Source organism: Carettochelys insculpta, chromosome 1 (genome assembly GCF_033958435.1).
Source record: "Carettochelys insculpta isolate YL-2023 chromosome 1, ASM3395843v1, whole genome shotgun sequence".
NCBI lineage: Eukaryota > Metazoa > Chordata > Testudines > Carettochelyidae > Carettochelys > Carettochelys insculpta.
Genome location: NC_134137.1, coordinates 43,699,132 through 43,721,367, shown reverse-complemented (window position 1 = coordinate 43,721,367; position 22,236 = coordinate 43,699,132). Strand labels below are relative to the sequence as shown.

Below are 22,236 nucleotides of genomic sequence, written 5' to 3'. Positions count from 1 at the left end.
ACAGGTGAGATGAGACCAGTAGCATTTAGTGAATTTCAGCTGGTCCAGTCCTCTCTCCTCACGTCTTTTGGCTTTTTCAAGTTAACTGTACTTTAAAGGCCAGGTTATATTTGCTAGATAACTTTTTCTGCTAAATGCAAAGAGTGCACTCTTGTGGTTAGTTTATAAGAGATACTGTAATTAGGGGCCAGCTGGTAAGCTAAACCTGTTAGGTCGTGGTTCTTTGGTCACTCATCATTTAGCATTTAAAATAATAACCTAACTCGAAAGTAACTATTTTACAAAATACTAGTTGAAGATCTATGCAAAAAAATTATGCTGTAGGAACCTTCAGTGTGCAAAGAAGTTTAATTGTTGATGGAGAATTATGGATTAATATTAATCTGATGTTTTAAATCTGTTTGTCCAGTTGTTGCAATGCATTGACAAATGGCATGCTTTATAAATAAAATAGACTGGGAGATGTTGGGTAAGAGAGTAGATAGTGCTAAGGGACCTCTTGTGCTGTTAGTCATTTTATTTAACTTAATTTCCTCCATTGGCATCCTTGCCACCTAAGCCTCCATCAAGTCTGTCCTATACCCAGAATTGGTAGATATATTTTTTCTGTTAGGACCATTGTTCCCTGTAAGATGAGTGCTTGGGCTGCTGCCCAGGAGAGTCAGATGCTGCCCAGCTGATTAGGAGAGTGCCCACAGCTGGCAGCATGTGTTTGTGTTGGCAGTGCACATCTGCTCAAGCTTTGGTGTACATAAAACTTATTCGGCCCCAAATGAAAAAAATTAGAGGAAACACTAATTAGGACGGGTGTATACGGGATATTATTCTGATGTAAATTTGTCTCGGGTTTAAAAAATTCAAGGAATTACAGACCAGTCAAACTTCAGTACCCAGAAAGGTAATAAAGCAAATAATTAAGCAGTCAGTTTGAAAACACCTAGAAGAAAAGGTGATAAGTAATAGCATGGAGATGTTGAGAACAAATTATCAAACTAACCTAATAGGTTTTTTTGACAGAGTAACAAGTCTTGTGGACTCGGGAAGTGATAGATGTCATGTATCTTGACTTTAGTAAAGCTTTTCATACTGTCAGGTGTGAGATTCTCTTAAACAGCTTACAGAAATACAACCTAGATAGAGCTACTGGAGGTGAGTGCATATCTAGTTAGGAAACCTTTCTCAGAGACTAATATCAATGATTCACAATCAAGTGGGAAGGGCATATTGAGTGGAGTCCCATATGAGTCAGTTCTAGGTCTGGTTCTGTTCATCTTCATCAAATGATTTAACTGTATCACAGAGAGTACACTTACAAAGTATGCAGGCAATATCAAGCTTGGAGGGCTTGCAAGTGCTTTGGAGGACAGAATTTAACCTTCAGAATGATCTGGACAAATTGGAAAAATGGTATGAAGAGAACACAATGAAATTCAATAAGGACAAATGCAAAGTACTCTGCTTAGGAAAAACAGTCAATTGCACACTGTAGTAGAAAGGGGTTTCCGGGCACAGCTAGAGAAATCAAACCAGAGTACTTTTGCTTAAAATCCAGGCCACTTACAGCCCCAGGCTGAGATTTCCTTCTTATTAAGGCAAATCCACTCAGCCACTACAGCATCTCTGCCAATGCGACTGGCCAGCCAGAAGCCACACAAGGAAACCCACAGACTTCTCAGTTGCTATACCAGCCCAAACCAACAACTCCTGACTTAAGGTGAGAAGCTCTAAAGCCTGTTTCACCCAACACCACACAGATTCTTCCAGACCTCAAAGGGCTCAGCCCCAGACGCTGGTCAACATATATTTGGCTCTTACCCAAAGAGACATGCTCATGAATTCTTTAGTTCTAACATCTAAAGATTTGTTAACAGAGGAGAGAGAACAGGGTTAGAGAGAAGGATTGTTAAAGCAATGCTTTACGTACATCAGTCAGAGCTGCTGATGCAGGCCAGTGATGATGTTTGCTGATTCTTGAAAGTCTCTGAAAGTTCATTTCAGGTTATGTAGAGTCAGTTGTCAGACCATTGTAGATCCGTCCGACTGGGGTCCACGGGCTGGCACACGTACCCTTGAAGACCAAAAGACAACATGGTGTTCTCTTCATTGTTGTCTTATGTTCTCTGTTCTCAGACAAAGCCCCTTCTTCCAATAGTCCTGTGAGGGTTTGCCCCCACCTGACTCAGGTGAGCTGTTGTGGCAAACTGCCATTGGATGAATCCTAGGAGATAGTCTCTAATTTCTGAAACATACTTGTTCCTTTGTTTCAGCCCAGGTCACTCGACCATTGGGCTACAGCTGCTTGACACATCCCAAGCATCTGGAAATATGGATTTGGTGTCTAAGAACCTGGTTTCCACCCAATTGTTCAGCCCAGTGTCCTGGCTGTGGCTGAGTTTACACCTCCTATTGTGAAGCTTAGCATTTAACATTTTTTAATACAGCTACATGGCTAAAATCTATATCTTTACATACATACATCATACAGACACACGAGTATCATACATAGATTTATGGCATCATTAGCTTTTGTGTTAGACACCTCTCACAACCCCCTTAACACAAAATTTGGGGATAGTAGTCACACTGGGCATTAAAATGGCTTCCAAACCTGATATAAAAGTCCAGCCACATGCCACACACATACAAAATGGGAAGTGACTGCCTAGGAAGGAGTATTGCAGAAAGGGATTTAGGGGGTCATGATGGATCACAAGCTAAATATGAAAACAAAAAAGCAGTCATGTAGCACTTTAAAGACTAACAAAATAATTTTATTAAGTGATGAGCTTTCCTGGGACAGACCCACTTCTTCAGAGGGCCGGACTTGATGACCTCTTGAGGCAACAGTCCTGTGATGTGTTCTCTCTCGCTCTCTCTCTGGGATCCCTTTTGTCAAGTAAAATTTCTCTTTGGACGCCTATAACTGATGAATGGGAAGGTGAGAAATTAGGCCAGTTCTGGAAGGAACACTCTCTGGCAATAGCTGCACATGACATCTCTGTCTCCACCAGCACTGACACCAGGAGTGTCAATGTGGGTTCAGGCATGCTTCTTACATCTGGCTCTTTTTGCCTTCTTCCTAGGGGCAATGCTTGATCTCAGATTGTTTGGCACCATTCTTGCTGGTGGTCCTCCAAGCTGCCCAATCTTCCACCTGCCTCTCCCAGATGTCAGCATGAATGTTGCACTTTGCCAGAGTGTTCTTAAGGACATCTCTGTAGTGCTTCCTCTGCCTGCTGTGAGACCTTGACTCAGTCCTCAGCTGAGCGTAGAGAATCTGTTTTTAGGCAGACATGTCAGGCAGTCTGACCATGTGACCACACTGTTGTAACTGCCTGTGTGCGATTGTTGCCTTAATGCTGCAAGAATCAGCCTCTGTGGGGAGCTGATGATGATCTCTGTCCTGTCATATGCTGTCCAATATTCTCCTCAGGTACCCTTTTGATGGTATTTCTCCAGCTATTATATATGATGCCCATAGGGAGTCCAACCTTCAGCTCCATGATGCAACATTGGGGTGATTACGACATTATAGATGTTGATCTTGGTCTGCATCTTGATGTCATGATCATCAAAGACTTGTCTCCGTAAATGTCCATAAGTCACGCAGGCATTGGAAATTTGCTGGCAGATTTCATTGCTGGACAGATAGCTTCTGAGGTAGGAGGAGCTGTTGACATTTTCCAGCACTTGGTCATCTGCCATGATGGCTAGTGCAGGTGGTAATATGGTGGGTGTTTGCTAAAAGAGAACTTTGGTTTTTTCCTGTATTGAGTCAGTCCCAACCTGTGGTAGTCTGCTTCAAAAACATCAACAGTTGCCTGGAGACCATCATTCAAAGTAGCACTGGCTGCTGCCTCCTTTTCATAATGGAGTTTTTATAAGATTGTTGTGGTCTTGGTCTTTGGCTCTGAAGCAGCCCAGATTGAAGAGGTTATTTCAACTCCACGTGGGTGGTCATCTCCAGTGACCTAGAGCATGGATACCAGGAAGATATTAAATAGTGTTAGTGCTCTCACACACCCTTGTTTGATACCAGTCCTTAAGGGCCTTTTACTTAAGGGAGCCGAATGCTTTAGTCAAATTGAAGAATACCATATATAAGTGCTGCTGTTGCTTCTGACACTTCTCTTTTGTTAGACAGGCAGAAAAGGTATCAGTCATTCCTTGCAGTGGTCAGAAGCTGCCTTGTGACTTCGACAGAACTTCTTTTACTAGTTCAAGGTGATAGTTCAGAAGGAATTGGGCAAGAATTTTGCCGTGACTGAAAGCAAGGAGATTCCTCCCTTAAGAATCACATCATACGTAGCTGATTTGACTTGTTTAGGAACAGAATTATTTGGAATGAAGCCAAAGCTACCCAGCAGGATTTAAAATAGAAAACTTGTTAACAATGAACTCATTGTCTTTTAGTCTTCATCTTTTATTTAAAAAAAAAAGTGTCTTCTCACTCAATGTGAGTCCACCGTTAACAGAGGCAAGCACATAAATGTTGGTGGCTGACACTTTGCTGCTGTAACAGAATAGCCAAAGACTCTTTTGGTTAGTGTAATGTGTATAAGGGTACGTCATTTTGCAGGCAAACACCTGTGGCAGGTTCATGCCAGCTGACTTGGGCCCATGGGGCTCAGGCTAAGAGGCTGTTCCATTGGGGTGTAGATGTTTGCACATTGGGTAAAGCCTGAGCTCTGGTACCCTGCCACCTCACAGGATTCTAGAGCCTGGACACAAGGCCAAGGCCAAACATCTGCACCACAGCCTCTTAGCTTGAGCCCTACAAGCCCAAATCACCAGCACAGGTGTCTAATTGCAGTATAAACCTACCGCAGTTGACCTTGTACTGCTAATGTGTGTGTTAGAATCTGACAAGTACAACTGGGGGAGAGAAAGTTACAATGCACCTACTGTATCAGGACATGTGTCAACCAGAAACTTTATCTGAATTAGGAAACTTGTGTTTATACAAATATACAATGCAAATCGTGTTCCGTTTGTATATTTCTCATTTTACTGTCACTTTGAGTGTTTAGCTTTTGCAGATGATGCACACTGTCAATGAATAATGCCTTTATTTGCTTGATTTTCACAACCATTTCTCTGACTCTAGAGAGCCTCTAGAATCACTTAAGAAATCTGTCCACTTAATAGTATAAACGCTGCTTCTAATAATAATTTTGTAGTACATTTTGTTTGGTAATAATGGTGATTTATCTAAAATATCAAATCATACTTATTCTCTAAAAATCTGGTCCAGCTTTATTTTCTTTGCTTTCTGAGTTCAAGTGCTGAAAGTTCTATTTACGTAAACTGTTAGGTTTCTAGGATTTCTGGGTATTTAATTTGAAAAATAAAGCCATTAGGAAAGATTTTCATCAGTCCTATAACCTAGTGGTTACCTATGTCTCCTTCCTGTTTCTTGCTCCATACATCCAGGCTACATTCAGATTTTCTTCACATGTAATTTTAAGTTTTGTCGTCTTCTTTCTGTTAGACAAAGAGAGCTCTCATCCAAGCTATTATCTGCTCTACTGATTATGGTAACCTCCTTCATCACACTTAAATCTCTCCTTCAACTAACGCAAAACACAATTACTAATATAACTTTCCCTTGCTCATCACTGTAACCAGTTTATCCCCTCCCCTTTTGAATCTTTTACCAGCTTTCACACTTTCCTTTAAGTTCAAACTACTTCTCTTCAGCTTCATGTGTCCTCCATAACTCTTACCTCTTGCTACTTGTCCAAATTTTTCAGACTGCACTATACCTCCCCGCCACCCCATCTTGACTCTTCCAGTCCACCATCAGTGCCTGCTCTGCCCATCTCTTAACTGTTTGTAAAACAAATGTGTACGTACCCTTTCATACTATCCCTTACACGCAGAACTATGCCATTCTGAGTTCTATAATCTCCTTTAACTCCTTCCTGCAGATCAAACTATATGCTTCAGCCTATATAGGAAATTTAGCCAAAGAATGATGGTGGGAGAGACCGCCAATGCAGCAGACAACCACCTTTGATCCTGGGGCAAGATGTGTGTGGAGGGTGGCTCTGTATCCCCTGAAGGGTTATGGTTGAGGGCAGGGAGCCCTCAGACCCACCCAGACCATGGTGCTCCCATCCATCAGTCATGCACAGTGGCACTCTGGCACCAATTTGAAGGGGCCTTGGGCTCCGGTCACTACCACTGTAGCAGTGTGGGCGGCGGCCAGGAGCTCTGGGACATTTTGACTCACCAGGCCCCAGTTGCATTGCCCCCATCCCTAGGCACTGTCCTTCTCACTCCCCCATCAGCAGGTCTGGGGACAGCTAACACATTGTTTTACATGTTCTTTGTTCCTCTTACTTCACCATTGGTATATTATCTTAACTTGGATGCTTTGTGAAGTAGGGACTTTGTCTTTGTACGTCTTCATACAGCACCTGGCACAATGGAACCCCTATTGTGGTTGAGCTCTGTGGGTACCACCACAATACAGATATTAATATGATATATACCAAGACTTATTTCCTTCTGAAATACTCCATCTAGTGGCAAAAGTAGAGTAATGTGTCCTGGAGGTGAGCTTATACAACGAGTGTAATGGTAAGATTTATGTTCTAGGAGCGCATGCAAAAATTGTGCTCTTCTTTGAGGGAGAGGGAAACCTTTATAACATAAGTATGGTAAAACAAAATCAGAAATGCTTGTAGCAGAATATAATTTCTCTCTCAAACTATATATACTTTTTCAGGTTTTAATTTTATTTCTTTTAAAATTCACTGTTTTTCCAAGCCTACAGTTGGTCTCATTTCTCACAAGTTACATCATTTAAAATATATATTCAGAATTGCCACTCCTTTTTAGATATCATTCTAAATGACACCAAAAGGAAAATAGGATTTTTTTTTTCTTTCATTTCCTTTTCAGAGTCCAGGGGAATGGTTCTGGCAAAAGTGAGATGAATAAATGAGTGGTGATAGTTTCCCTCTCCACCAGAGAGAGAGAACATGATTAGAGCTAGTGCCATCTTTTTCGTGCTGCTTTGCTAATTGTAAAAATAAGAGCTGTTCCAGGAGTGAAAGGACCTAATTGTCAGTACCTGGCTATGTTGGGGTTTGGGGTCCCCAAGCTCTGCACCTCGTCTGCAGGCAGGAGTGACTCTCGCTCAGCAGGAGAACAGTGGCTTTATTGGCCGACAGGGCACAGCATCTTGCAAAAGAGTCAGTACAGCAATCAGAGATGGCCAGTCCAATCCGTGTTGGGCTGGATCCAGGGCCTTGCCCCCACCCCCCAGCCCACACTAACTGCTTTCCAACTCCCAGTTCCAATTCAAACCCCTCGGGCTCCACCTTCTCCTTTGTCTGCAATCCAGAGGTGTCACCTGGTCACCTCAGTTACCCTCAGCAGGAGCTCCACACCCTCTGTGAGCCACACACATATCCCCCACTGCATCACATCTCTCCCCACTTCCAGACCAAACTGAGCAGGGTCACTCAACCGGTGACCTGAGGAAGTTCAGGGCCTTCCCTGCGTGATAGGGCATCGACTGTACCCTCAGTGCTCCCTTGATGTGTACCATGTCCATGTCATAATCCAACAGGGGGAGGTACCACGTAAGGAGTTTGGTATGGGCCCCTTACATGTAATGCGGTCAGGCAAGTCCCGTTGGTTCTGTCAGATTGGTTGGTCTCCCTGCTTCAGTCTCCAGTCCATCAGCCACATTCTCAGGTTGGGCAGGCAGAGCCCATACAGCTGCTGCAGCACCAGCAGATCAAATGGTTCTTCTCTGGTCTGGGCCCCTGCCCCGCCTGCCCACCAGTCCATACAGCTGCTCCAGTAAATGTTTGGAATTCAGTTACAGTCCCGCAAAGGAAGGTACAAATGCTTTCCACCGTTGGCATTTAGCCATACTACCAAAATGCTTGTGTGCCTCAGTTTCCCCCTCTGTGCCACACAATAGGTTTGGAATGTTCCTGGTCATGTGAGAGGCTGCAAGACTAGTTACAGAAACAACAGTGACATTTCAGAATTACAAACTCCTTCAACATACAGATCATGTTTATACATCACTGTCATGTTACATAGTTCTTCCAAACATTCAGTACATGGCACAATTCTACAGCTTTTGGTAGCAGTACCCATTGGTTACAGCAGTCAGTGTGAATAACAAGAACAAACCCATTGCAATTGTACATTTGCATTGTTTTTTGGTATACCACAACCTTTGTGTAACATCCTTGAGAATCTGGCATTTTGGGACTAAATGGCTGAGGCCTTTCCTTTGCAAAACCAAGTTTGAATCTTCCCCTTGCCCCATGGGTGGAAATCTGATCTCTCTGGGTGTGACCTCCCTTCTAACAAGAGCTAAGCTATTGATGATCCTCAGGGAGACTGCCCCTCCCAGCCAGTCTGGAAATTTGCATAACCAAACTGCTGCTCTGTTGTCGGAGGGGTAGCCATGTTAGTCTGTAGCTTTGAGAACAACAACAAGTCTTGTGGCACCTTTATAGACTAACAAATATTTTGGAGTATAAGCTTTCATGGGCAAAGACCCGCTTCATCAGCTGCGTGAGTGGGGGGGGGGTGTGGTTTCAGAAGGATATTTAAAGAGTGCGGTCCCAGTAAGAGGGAGGGCCAGAGCTGACAAGGTCTATTCAGCGAGGTGGAAATGGCCCATTATCAATAGTAGGTATCAAAAGAAGAAAAAACAAGTCAGATGAGATGGGGATATGAGCCACTGTCAGAGTCTAATGGAGAGATTTTAACACCCAGGGCAGAGAAACTGCCTTTGTACGCTGCGAGCCACTCCCAGTCTCTGTTTAATCCTTGGTCAACAGAGTCAAATTTGCAAATAAGTTGCAACTCAGAGATTTCTCTCTCCATTTGATTTCTGAAACTTCTTTGTTTCAGGACTGCCACCCTTAAATCTGCTACTGAGTGTCCAGGGAGATTGAAGTGTTCCCCCAAGGGCTTTTGTACATTACCGTTCCTGATGTCTGATTTATGTCCATTTATTCTTTTACGTAGACACTGTCCAGTTTGGGTAATCTAAATTGCAGTGGGGCATTGCGGGCACATGATGCCAGATATTATATTAGTAGATGTGCAGGTAAAGGAGCCCCTGATTGTATGGTTGATGTTAGGTCCTGTGATGATGTCACGGGTGTAGATATGTGAGCAGAGTTGGCAGCAAGGACCGTTGCAGGGGCTGGTTCCAGGCCTAGAGCCACTGGTTTGTGATTTATAGTGGCTAGTGAGGATTTGTTTAAGGTTGGCAGGCTGTCTGGAGGCGAGGACAGGCCTGCCTCCCAAGGTCTGAGAGTGAAAGATCACTGTTCAGGATGGGTTGCAGATCACTGATGGTGTGTTGGAGAGGCCTTAGGTGGCGGCTGTATGTGATGGTCAGAGGTGTTCTCTTGTTTTCCTTGAGAGGCCTGTCTTGTAGCAGGTGGCTTCCGGGTACCAGTCTGGCTCTGTCAGTCTGTTTCCTCACTTCCATGGGTGGGTATTGTAGTTTGAGGAAAGCTTGGTAAAGGTGTTGTAGATGTTTGTCACTATCTGATGGATCAGAGCAAATACGGTTGTACCTTAGTGCCTGTCTGTAAACAATGGATCGTGTAGTATGCCCTGGATGGAAGCTGGAGGCATGTAGATAAGTATAACGGTCTGTGGGTTTTCAGTATAGGGTGGTATTTATGTAACCATCACTTCCGTGCAGAATAGTGTCCAGGAAGTGGATCTCTTGTGTGGACTGGTCCAGGCTAAGGTTGATGGTGGGGTGGAAACTGTTGAAATCGCGGTGGAACTTTTCAAGAGCCTCCTTCCCATGGGTCCAGATGATGAAGATGTCATCAAGGTAGCACAGGTAGAGGAGGGGTGCTAGGGGACGAGAACTGAGAAAACATTGTTCCAGGTCAGCCATAAAAATGCTGGCATACTGTGGGGCCATGCGGGTGCCCATAGCAGTGCCACTGATTTGAAGGTATAATTTGTCCTCAAATCTGAAATAGTTGGGGGTGAGGACAAAGTCACAAAGCTCTGCCACCATTTGTGCCTTGGTCTCATCAGGGGTAATGTTTCTAACAGCTTGGAGTCCATCTTCATGTGGGATATTGGTGTAAAGGGCCTCTACATCCATGGTGGCCAGAATAGTGTTTTCAGGATGATCATCAATAGACTGTAGTTTCCTGAGGAAGTCAGTGATATCTCAAAGAAAGCTGGGAGTGCTGGTAGCATAGGGTCTAAGTAGAGAGTCCACATATCCAGACAATCCTGCGGTAAGGGTGCCAATGCCTGAGATGATGGGGCATCCAAGATTCCCAGGTTTATGGATCTTGCGGAGCAGGTAGAATAAACGTGGTTTGGGTTCAAGGGGTGTGTCTGTGCAAATCTGTTCCTGTGTTTGTATAGGGAGGGTCTTTGTATTCCTCAGTGTGATCCTTGGACAGAGGCTTGTAGAATGTGGTATTGGAGAGTTGCCTGGTAGCCTCCTTTTGGTAGTCTGTCCTATTCATGATCACAACAGCACTTCCCTTGTCGGCCTCTTGGATGACAATGTCAGAGTTGTTTCTGAGGCTGTTGATGGTGTTGCGTTCTGCACGACTGAGGTTATGGGGTAAGTGATGCTGTTTTTCCACAATTTCTGCCTGTGCACGCTGTCGAAAGCATTCTATGTATAGGTTCAGTTTGTCATTTTGACCATCAGGGAGAGTCCATGAAGAATTCTTTTTCTTGTACTGTAGGTGGGAGGGTACCTGTGGGTCAGTGTGCTGTTACATGTTGTGTTGGAAGTATTCCTTGAGTCCTAGACGGCCAAAAGTCTTCCAGATCACCACAGAACTGTATCAAGTTTGTGGGGATGGTGGGTCAGAAAGAGAGTCCTCGAGAAAGGGCAGATTTTTCTGCCGGGCTGAGTATGTAGTTGGATAGATAATATTGCTGGGTGAGTTAAGGGTATCACTATTGTAGCCCCATGTGGAAAGTAGGAGTTTAGATAGTTTACAGTCTCTTTTTCTTCTATAGAGAAGAGAAATGTGTGTTGTAAATCTCCTGTTTTGTTCTAGTAAAGTCCAGCCATGTGGAGGTTTGCGTGGAAGATTGTTCATTTATGAGGGTCTCCAGATTAGAGAGCTCTCTTTTGATTTCCTGTTTGCTGTACAGGATGCTGATCAGGTGGTTCTTCAATGTCTTAGAGAGTGTGTGGCTTTGTTGCTTTATGAGTCCCAGATGCAGAATCCACATGAAGGAATCCCTGTTAATCCCTTACTGGCCCTCCTTTGTCCTTCCACTTCCAACTTCTGCCTCCCCATGGAATCAGAAGTGTAGTCCATTATGAGAATATAAGTGTTTCCATCATCTGGAGATGCGGAATTGCTGGAGCTCTCCTGCATTCTACAGAGATTGACTGTGCAGCTGTTTTCTTTGGTTATCACAGGGCTGTTCACATTCCTTGATAGTTTTCACTTTACTTGGACCAACTTTCAATTCCTGAGAAACCTTTACACTGCCTGCTTTGGACCTTTCCAGAGCACAACCAGTGGTTTCACAGTCATGTAGGTCCTGGCCATCAGGAGCTAAAACAAACTCCTCCACAGGCACAGGGCTGGCTCGGACGCTTACACACAAGCACTTTTCCTGTTCACTCTCCTTCCCTTCACTTCCATTTTCTGCAGTCCCCACAGATTGAGCTGGAAAAGTTTCAGGGAAATTCTCTTCCTCAAGAGCTCCCTCAAACAACTCCTCACCCTTGTCTGGCTCCACAGGGGCACTGCTCCTTTGAGTCACAACCAACTCCTGGGTTTCACCTACACCCAGGATCATTTCTGGCCCATCAGGCAGATTCCCACATAGTCCCCTTCCAGGCAGACAGCTAGTACCACTAGACAAAAGGTTAGGATCCCTTTCCTCCCTTCTGGTACTAGCTTCTTTATTTTCATCAGACAGCATAACTCCATTGCCAGTCTGCTCTTCCTGTGTCGTGGCTAGAGGATGACTCTGGACGGACAGAGTCCTCTCACCCTCTCCCAGTAACACCTCCACATCAGGCAAAGAACAAGTACCAGAATCATCTGGCCTCTGGGATTCCCTGATGATACTAACTGGATCAAACCAAGTTAAAGCACCATCTTCCCTGAGAGACACAGAGGTAGGTCCACTTCCCATCTGGGCTTCAGCTGCACTCAGATCTAACTCTGGGATCTTAGCCTAATCTTGAGCCCCCACAGGCTCAGACAAAGGATTCACTTCCCTAGAAGCAGAAGCACCCTTTGTTCCACCAAGGACCAACGTCTTTATTAGGGATACCACTGCCCATCCCAGAGCCATGGGGGCTGGAACAGAGGGAATGGCTGAATTCAGAGTCACACCTGGAATGCTCTTTCCTGGTGGTTACATCTCCAGCTACCCCAGGCTGGGGAATCTTCCTCAGACAATGGACTAGTTTCCTCGTTGGCACCTTTTTCAAATGCAGGCTCTGCTCTCTCCCCAGGCGTGCTGCTGCTGTTCAACACAGACAGACACTCTCTCCTTTGTCCCAGCCCTCCTGGCTGGTCTCGACACATACCCAGAAGGTGAGGCAGCTTCTCTCTGACAACTTGCCATTCCCAGCGGACAAGCCACTTTCCTGCACAGGCACCCTTCCTCAGCCCAGGCCTGGAAAACTTTGCAGATCTGTCTTGGCCACTAGTAGACGATGAGTTGGAATTGCTCCTTCCCTCCTTTTGAGGTGTGGCGGGCCACTCAGTTCAGAGCTCTATGCAGTCCAGGGTTCCTTGCCCCAATCTGGGCTCACTCCTGCAGGAGTTTCCTTAACCCTCTACTCTGCTATTGTACATCCATGCTGCCTTGTCCAGCTCCTTTAACCTCAATTCAGTTTCCAGGTGCTGTTGCTTCACAGTGAAGTTGCTGAGCGTGGTTGCAGGCTTTCAGGCTGATGCCCTCTGCACTCCATGATTCCTGGAAGAATCCTTTCAGTGTGCCAGACTCCTTGCGGGTCACAAGCTCCCCGGGGTTGGGCCGTAGGCCCCTCTGCCTTCTGGGACCAACTCCAACAGACTCCCAGGTGAACCCCTTCTCAGATGTGACACTTGCTCTCAAGGACCATGAGCACACTCTCTTGGGAAGAACTCCATTCAGCGTGTCAGCCTCCTCACGGGTCACTTGTTCCCGAGGGTTGGGCCCTCGGCCCCTCAGCCTTCTGGGACTGACTCCAATGGACTCCCACAAGTAACCACGACCGCAGTTGCTCGGGTTCAGCCACAGGCTCCTCCGCCTTGGGGAACTGCACCTCACTGCCCATCAGCACACCTGGGTCTTGCTGGTCCCCCTTCTTCCTCCTGGGCCGCCGTCACTTACTGCTGGATGCTCCATCCTTGGGGTGCAGTACATCCCACTGCTGACACCAGTGTGGTGGGGTTCAGGGGTTCCCAAGCTCTGCACCCCATCTGCAGGCAGGAGTGACTCTCACTCAGCAGGAGAACAGCAGGTTTATTAGTTGACAGGGCACAGTGTCTTACAGAAAAGTCAGTACAGCAATCAGAGACACAGTCCAATCCACACTGGGGAGAGGAGGCCCCGAGGGGCCCCCCAGAGCTGGGGTCTTGCTCCCTCCTCTCTCTCTTTCTCTCTCTCTCCCAGCCCAGACTAACTGCTTTCCAGCTCCCAGTTTCAATTCAAACCCCTCAGGGTCCTCCACCTCCTTTGTCTGCAATCCAGAGGTGTCACCTGGTCACCTCAGTTACCCTCAGCAGGAGCCCCACACCCTCTGTGAGCCACACACATACACACAGGTATCCCCCACTACATCACACTGGCCTCTCTGGTCAATTTCCAACTGAGGGTGCATTGAAACAAAACAAGCCGTCATGTAGCACTTTAAAAAGACTGGCCAAATAATTTATTAGGTGATGAGCTTTTGTGGGACAGACCCACTTGTTCAGATCATAGCCTTACCAGAACAGACTCAATATATAAAGCACAGAGGTACAGAAACTGTTATCAAAGTTGGCAAATCAGAAGAGCAGAGGGATGGCGGGGGGGAGTTGAGAGTTAGATAAAACATCAAAATATATATGGGTCCTTATAATGGGTCAGGTAATTGCTGTCCCTGGTGAAACCATGTGTTAATGTGTCAAATTTGAATATGAATGTTAGTTCTGAGCATTTGCTCTGTAGCCGGTTGTTAAAGTCCCTTTTCAGTAGAACACAAACTTTCAGGTCTTTAACAGAATGGCCCACTCCATTAAAGTGCTGGCTCACAGGTTTGTGTATTTGGAGATTTTTGATGTCTGTTCTGTGTCCGTTCATCCTTTGTCGAAGAGTGTTTGTAGTCTGTCCTATATATGTGGTGCGTGGGCATTGCTGGCACATGATGGCATATATGATGTTAGTTGAGGAACAGGAGAATGTGCCCATGATTCTGTAATTAACCTGGTTAGCTGCAGTGATGGTATCTCCAGAATAGAAATTGAACGGATGGACAACTCACCCAATGTAGGCCACCAGGCATCTGTCAAATGGTACTAGCCTTTGATTGCTATCATCCTGAACAAAGTGGAATGGTCCAGTAGCTGAGTGGCTCCATATTCTATTTCTAGTTATTTTACTTGTCCAGTTACATAATAATTTTTGAACTTTGTTACACCCTTCGATTTTCAAATCCTGACTTAAATATTACACCAAAGATATTTTAATCCTGAATGAAAGTAAATATATTTTTTAAACTATAGATTTACTTTTGGCCGTTATATCTTCTGTGTCTTGTGTACAAGTAAGATTAAATTATATTTGCTACATGGTAAATGACCTCAATATACTAACATTTTTTTCTTAAGAGCTAGTCACAGTTGTCTGAAAGCATTGTACAATACATACTGTCTAAGAATTTTGTATTGTTCTCCACAGATCAACGTAAGAGTTACAACAATGGATGCAGAGTTGGAATTTGCCATCCAACCCAATACAACTGGCAAACAGCTCTTTGACCAGGTAACCCTTTATATGTAATAATCATGGCTAAAGTGGACAAAATGCTACAGTATTTCACAAAACATTAGTTTGCAGATTTCTGTTCACACTTTCCAATTAATACCTTCAGATTAATCCAAGCTATCCTAATAATCAGCTTTATTCACCTCTCTTCAGTTCAGAAGCAAAGCATTAAGCACAAGGACAACTTTCCAAGAATGGATAAGCAGCCAGCTTTAGCTGAATTACAAATATCAATGTCTTGAAATTAATAGTATTTTGTATGAATATTCTCAATTCTATTCTAGGGGTATACCAGAATTAGGTGTATTCATTGTGTCTATATGACTTTCAATACCCTTTCATAATCTGTCAGTGCGGGGAGCAGGGAGGGTCTGGGAGATGGAGACGTGTGCTCCTGGGAGGGGACGTGGACAGAATCCACTGAATGAAGTCCAGGATTGCTGGCGGAAAGTCGGGCAGGGGGAGCAGGGGCAGTGGGTATGGGTGGCTGGGCCTGCTGATTCCACCAGATGCTGGTGACAATGTCTATGTGGGACACCAGCTGGTCTCGTGTAGATGTCTGCCACTCCCAGTCCCATGCCCACCATGCCTTGTCAGCCCATAGCTGCCACTCCATGAGATTGATGACCTGCCTGAGGCCCCCCGGTCCTCCTCGCCACAGTAATGAGCCCATTGGCCATGGTCCTGCTCCCCACTACAGTGGGGTTGTCATGATCATGAGGGTTAGCCAGCAGCTTGGGAGTAAAAGGGTTAACCTCCTTAGCCAGGTGGGCTTGGCCTATAGGAATGTAGGTAAGAATTTCAAACTGGGACAAAGAAATTTTTTGGCTCCTCCTTTTTCCGTTCTCTGTTCCTGTTTCTTCTTTCCAACCATGAGGGAGACAGACATAGAATATTTCCCTCCAAGAAGAGGCCCTCCAATCTTCTGTAAGTAGGGTAAAGTTTAGATAAATCTGTTAGGCTTTATTGTTTTATGGTTTGGGAAGTGGGATCTGATGTCTGTGCACTTTTTAGAAATGTTTTTACTCTCCTGGTAACTAAGTTCTAGCCCCATGGTGAAGACTCCCCATGTGTTTTACTTTGTGACTCTTCCATCTAGTTATTAGGATTGCAACACGAATATTGTTGTAGTAATAAAAGTTCTCTCTTTTTTTCTTTTTATTAACCTGGTATTGGTTAATGTTTGTGTCCTGGTTTTTTACTTTTTGGGGCTGAGAATTTCCCCTGGTTTCCTTATTATTATTGGGTGATGGCAGTGAATGTTGTTCCCAAAATCTAAGGTTTTCTTAGGATTTTGGGGGGGGAGGGGGGAGAGTTTATACCAAAACCTAGTCGATAAGGTTTTGGAGGTACTTTTGCTGGCCCCCACGTCTGCATTTGTCTTGCTAGAGTGGGGAAGGAGCCATGACAGGGGTGTTGACATGTCCCAGTGCTGGTGGTCTCTGTGGCTCCTCCAACTCTTGCTCCTCCCTGGTGTTGGCTCGTGGGGAGAACATAAGAACAGCCATACTGGGTCAAACCAAAGGTCCATCCAGCCCAGAAGCCTATCTACTGACAGTGGATAATGCCAGGTGCCCCAGAGAGGGTAGACTGAAGACAATGATCAAGCAATGTGTCTCCTGCCATCCATCTCCAGCCTCTGACAGTCAGAGGCCAGGGACACCATTCCTACCCTTGGCTAATAGCCTTTTATGGACCTAACCTCCATGAATTTATCTAGCTCTTTCTTAAATTCTGTTATAGTCCTAGCCTTCACAGTCTCCTCTGCCAAGGAGTTCCCCAGGTTAACTATGTGCTGAGTAAAGAAGAACTTTTTTATTAGTTTTAAACCTGCTACCCATTAATTTCATTTGGTGTCCTCTAGTTCTTGTATTATGGGCACAAGTAAATAACTTCTCCTTATTCACCCTCTCCACACCTGTCATAATTTTATATACCTGTATCATGTCCTCCCTCAGCCTCCTCTTTTCTAAACTGAAAAGTCCCAATCTTTTTAGTCACTCCTCATACAGGACCTATTCCAAGCCCCTAATCGTTCTGGTTGCCCTTTTCTGAACCCTTTTCCAGTGCCAGTATTCAAGATGAGTGTACCATAGACTTATGTAGGGGCAGTAAGATTCTCCTTGTCTTATTTTCTTTTTTTTTTTTTTAAATAATACCTAACATCCTATTTGCCTTTTTGACTGCCTCTGCGCACTGTGTGGGGCTATCCCAGCCTCCCAACAGTGGAGCTGTGTAAGGGAGTCAAGGAGGACAGAATGAGAGTCCTTCCTGATGTGCAGCATCCCAAGGCCCACCCTGGTGTGAGCGGAAGCCCCCACCCACAGGCTGCGATATTGGGATGTCCCGGAAGCACAGGCAGGCCCTACTACACATGGAGTCCATGGTGCTGTGGGTACTGGGTCGCACACCCCCACTTGCCCAACGGGCTGCTAGTCAAGGAGGGTTGTCTGGCCATGGTGGGGTCCCCACTTGGGTGGTAGCTGGGCTGGGCGTCTCAAGGCATTGTCCATGGGGGCATGTGCTGCCTGCTGCATACAATTGTGCCCATGAGCTGAGAGCTGCAGTCCTCAGTGGTGTGACTGGGGTCGAGCCATCGCCCTTGCAGCTGTCCCACTCTCAGCCGTGTTGGAGGGTGCCTTCACAGGGACTTCTGGGACCTCCCATGGGGGTGGCAGTGGGCTAGTGCCTGTGCCCGAGACTGCATGGTTGGTCTGGGTGGAACACGCTGTCTTGCACACGTGTGTGTTTTGGGCCTTCAGGGTAGGACCCCACCCAAGCCAGACCACCCCTCTTGCTCCAGGGTGTGTGACCCTTGGGGTTCTCACTTGGAAGATCTCTCAAATGTACAGGGAGGTCCTAGAGGTGCCCTAACTGGAGGAGGGGTCTGACTCCAAGGTGGTGATGAGGGTCACCTCGTTGCTGATGGAGGTGGCATTACCCTTTGTCTTCAGGTCAGCTTGGATCCTGGGTGGGGCTCTGGCTTGAGGAGGCCCTCCTCAGCCATGTCCAGGGGGTCGCAGGTGGGGAGGAGTCCTCCACCTTCAGGAGGTCGTGCAGCTCAGTGTAATATGGGCAGCTTGCCCATCATGCCCCCGAGTGGCGTGCGGCATCCTGTGCCCGGGTATAGCCCTGACACAGCTCCTTTATTTTTGCCTGGGCCTGTTCCATGGTCTGGGCAGGCTGACTGCATGCCACCATGGTGGTGGCAACCCAACTGTAGCCCAGGGCATTCCACCTTTTTGCAACCAGGTCAAGTGAGATGGCTTCTTTGAACCAGAGGCCTAGCAGGTCCCGAATCTTGGGCTTGGTCCACAACGGGACCCATGTCTTTGTGCCTCAGGGTGGGACCTGGGGGTCTTCTCCCTACTTCCTGGAGGGGCCGGAGGGTTGTGGGGTGTTTGCGATGCTGCCATGTCGTGTCTGTGGCTGCAGGATGTGGGTGGGGAACAGGCAGCAGAGAGTGTGATGCCTCTGCTGCATGCATGCTGCCCGCTTCCTGCTGCGGGATTTCCAAGGCTCCCTGTACCTTTTAAGATTGGGCAGTGGCACAGAGCATAGAGCTGTGATTGCAGTGAACATGGCATCTCCCAGCTCCAGCTGGCCAACGCCATTGGTGGGTCTTCTGCTGACAAAAGCTTCTCCCTTGACGCCTCTACGCTACAGTTTTGTCAACAGAATATGTCGACAGAGGCATTTTGCCTCATGGGGGAAGAGACATAACTGTCAGGAAAGGTGCTGCCTTCGTTCGACGTGTAGACGCTTGGGGTTTTCTGTTGACAAAATGCCCGTATTGTCACGCAAACCCCATAGTGTACACCAGGGTGGCTGACACGTGGCCCATGGGTCAGAATCCAATCCACAGAGCCTTTTTGTCTGGTCTGTGGAGGTGTCAGCAGTGCCATTTTGAAAGCTGGCTGTGGGGCGAGTGGTCAGCAACCTGCTGCTCCAGAGCCTCAGGTGACTCTTTAAGGAGCCATTTGTGCTCCGGACACTGCTGCCGCCGTCGCTGACTCCTCCAGCTCCCTGCCCTGCTGCACTGAAATAATGGAACTCTATTTAGTTGGTTTAACAGCCAGCAGGAGGGATCTGGCCATTCAACCAAGTCCCATTATTTCAGTGCAATAGGGCAGGGAGCTGCCTGCGCTGTACATGGGGTGGAAGTGAGGAGGAGGGCTGTGGGGAGCTGGGGAGCTGTGCTGAGGAGGAAGCAGCAGCCTAGCAAAGGTGCAGCAGGGGGCAGCAGTGGCAGCACACGGAGCTCCTGGGTGAGTGTTATGCTTAAACGAAGCAAGCGAGATCTTTTATAGGGCAAAAGGCAGTAACCCGCATTTATTAAGAATACAGCAGTAGCATGTGCTTTTCAGTCATTCACACACACAGACACCATACACGCTGTCCCACCAGACAATGTTATAGTTACCAATCCAGAGTCGAGATCAATCTAGTGGCCAGCTAGATAGATCACAGAGGGAGAGCAGGGCCTTGTTGGTCTTGAGTCGATGCTGTCCTGGAGTTGGTGGCAAGAGGAACCCAAAGTCCCATGGCAAAGCACCCTGCTTTTTATAATCCTTTTTCTCTGTTGAACTCTATGGATTTTGCTGTGTCAGTCCATGACCGGTACGTTATCTTTTTGATATCAGTCATTCCCAAAACATCTCTGAAGGGCTCATTTTATCAGTCATCTTTAGGGGTGCTTGCTCCATGCTGTAGAGACATCAGTGTGCCAATCTGATCACTTCTTGTACCAATGGTTCTTTTCTGATGCCATTAGGTCTGTCGTCACCCATGCTTCGCCCCTCCTTTCTTGGCCATCTGGCTCTGAGGATAAGCTTTGCACCTTTATCTTTACCTTTACATTGCTACATTACTGAATCTAAAATACAAATATAAAGAGAATAAAACTTTCAACTCCAACATGACGTAGGTGGAGGGGGGGTTGGGTCTGAGAGGGATTAAGCCTGGGAGCAAGGGTTCTTGGGTTTTGGGCTATTTTGTGTTCAGCCCCCGGAATATGTAAAAAAATTGCCATGTGCCCCACCCCCCGTGGAAAACAGTTGGCAACCCCTCGTGTAGATGGAGCTATACAGTATTGGGTGGGGATGATCTGCTACTGCATAAAGTCTTGTGCCCAGATTATCAGTTTCATGCATTTTATAGCTTCCCAGAATGGGATGAATAGAAGTGCAAACTTTCTCAACAGCTATTCGATTCTCTCCATTGAGCTCATCAGTTCCTTACGTGGCTTTCAGGCAGCCTCAGCAGTACTTACAACTAGCCTGTAGATATTTTGAGAGATTGTTGGCTTGAGTCCCTTTTTTGACATACCATGCCTGTATATGAAGAGAGAAATCATTCAGACAAACCCTAAACCCACATGTGGCTTTGTAGACCTAAGTCAGTAGCTGAGTTGCACTGTTAGACAAATAGGAAGTTTTCAGAGAAAAGATGTAGTATTTTTCTGTGGCTATTACGGTCATCATAGTGGAATGAGATGTTCTAAACTTACAATATTGGATGAGTCATCTTGGTTAGCCCCACTTGGTGTATGTTGCAGTAAACTTTTTTCCTTTTGCAGCTATTGCTTGAAGCAAATTACCTTCTTACAGCATTGTGTCTTATCCCATGATCATGAGCATGTTTGGATGTCAGCAGACCCCTTAATAGTGGGAAGATTTAATGTGGAAGGCTTTGTTTCCACTTACTGTCTCTAAACTACTTTGTTTCCAGTCTAAGGCATTTTCTGTCTTCTGTTAAATGGGAAGTCTAAAATCTCAGTATCTCTGGTTTTCTCCTTTTTTCCCCACTGATTAGGAAGCTCAGTGGAGACCTCCCTTACCCCACCAACATGATGGTTCAGGTAACTTAGATGTTCTGTTTTAGCAGTCATCTCTCTGTCATCACAAAATTTTTTTTCTTCGCATCCATTTGGAGGCCAGAGTGGAAGTGAGAGGCTAATTTTATGGGCTGCAACTAGCCTGTCTTTTTGCCACTCCTTCATTCATAGGCGAGGAAGAACAACATAAAGTGTATTTATCATCGGCAAACTGACTTTTATCAAGTTCTCAGAATTTAGAACTGAAACTCCTGAACAGAATAATCCCATTTCAGGAAAAATCTGGGGTTTTATTCACCTCATCTCCTCAAGTTAAACCTCACCATCCTTGCTGTATATCTCCAAAGTCCCCTGTTAAGATTTTTTCAGTGCTTTTTTTGCTTAAAATAAAAAGAAGAAAAGAGGAGCTGGCTCCCTATTGCTCCTCCTGTCCGGCCCCTCCCCCTGGCCAGCCCTGTGTCTGGGCCTACTGAGGTGCTGGTAAATCTATTTGGTTGCCTAATAAAGTATTTTGTTCTGAAATGTTATTTATTATTGATTTGTTAAAATACAATTGCATAGTTTTGGATACCATTCTTTTAAATGCTTGTTAATCATACATTATCAAAGTCGAAATGTGTAATAGTGTCCTTGCAACTTGAGGTACAAATTAGCTGAAACCACTGTAATTGTAAAAGATCTATATTATAGGGAAAGCTGGCACCGATCTCTGTATTTAGATTAATAAATGCTTCCCATTATTAAAAGATTCTTGTGACATTTTCTTTTTTGAGGTCTAACCTTCAATTTTTTGGCAAGGCTTTGCTCTTTGGCAAGAGAAAGCTGTGGGGAAGCCGGGTGCCTCCGGCTTCATCCCATGAGATTCCTTTGCAATTTGCCTGATTTACTAGCTAATGAAAATCATGATTTCTCTGTTATGGCTTTTTGTTGTTACTGCTTAATTTTAATAGTATATACTAAGCTTTGGGCAGCTGACTGAAATAACCTCTCTGAATACTACTCAGAGAGGGAAAATTTATGGTACTTGATAAAATAGAGGATATGCAAAGAACATTCCAGAATGGACGGGGATGGCAGAGTCTCATTTGTGCTCTAAACAACATCTGATGGAGCCAGGAGGATTCATATCGATAAAGCCCCAAATGTTTTCTGGCTATGCCCCCACAGCAGCGACAGCGTGCGCTGCACTTTGAACCTCTGGGAATGGAGGCTCAGCCTAGATGCTGCCGTAGCAACTGTTGTAGTGGTGGGGAATGGGTGAAAGCTAGGTTAGGTTTCCCCAGACTCAGTGCATGGATGCAGCTACCCATTACTCTTGTGAAGTGACCATCTGGTTAGGCTCTGACCTCCCAAGGTGTGGCAAGTGCCAGGCTGGGATACCTCTGGCAGCATCCTTGGCCCAGTACAGCCTCAACATCCATCCATCCAGC

General features: G+C 45.8%; 1 protein-coding gene across 4 annotated transcripts in view; it reads left to right on the top strand.

Annotated features, from left to right (window-relative positions):
- RDX (radixin) overlaps positions 1–22,236 on the top strand; it is a 152,537-nt gene that overhangs the window by 93,440 nt on the left and 36,861 nt on the right. For all 4 annotated transcript variants that reach the window (XM_074985020.1, XM_074985040.1, XM_074985011.1 and 1 more), the window contains one exon: positions 14,884–14,967. In XM_074985020.1, the coding sequence (XP_074841121.1) occupies positions 14,884–14,967 (84 nt within the window). The remainder of the gene's footprint in view (positions 1–14,883; positions 14,968–22,236) is intronic.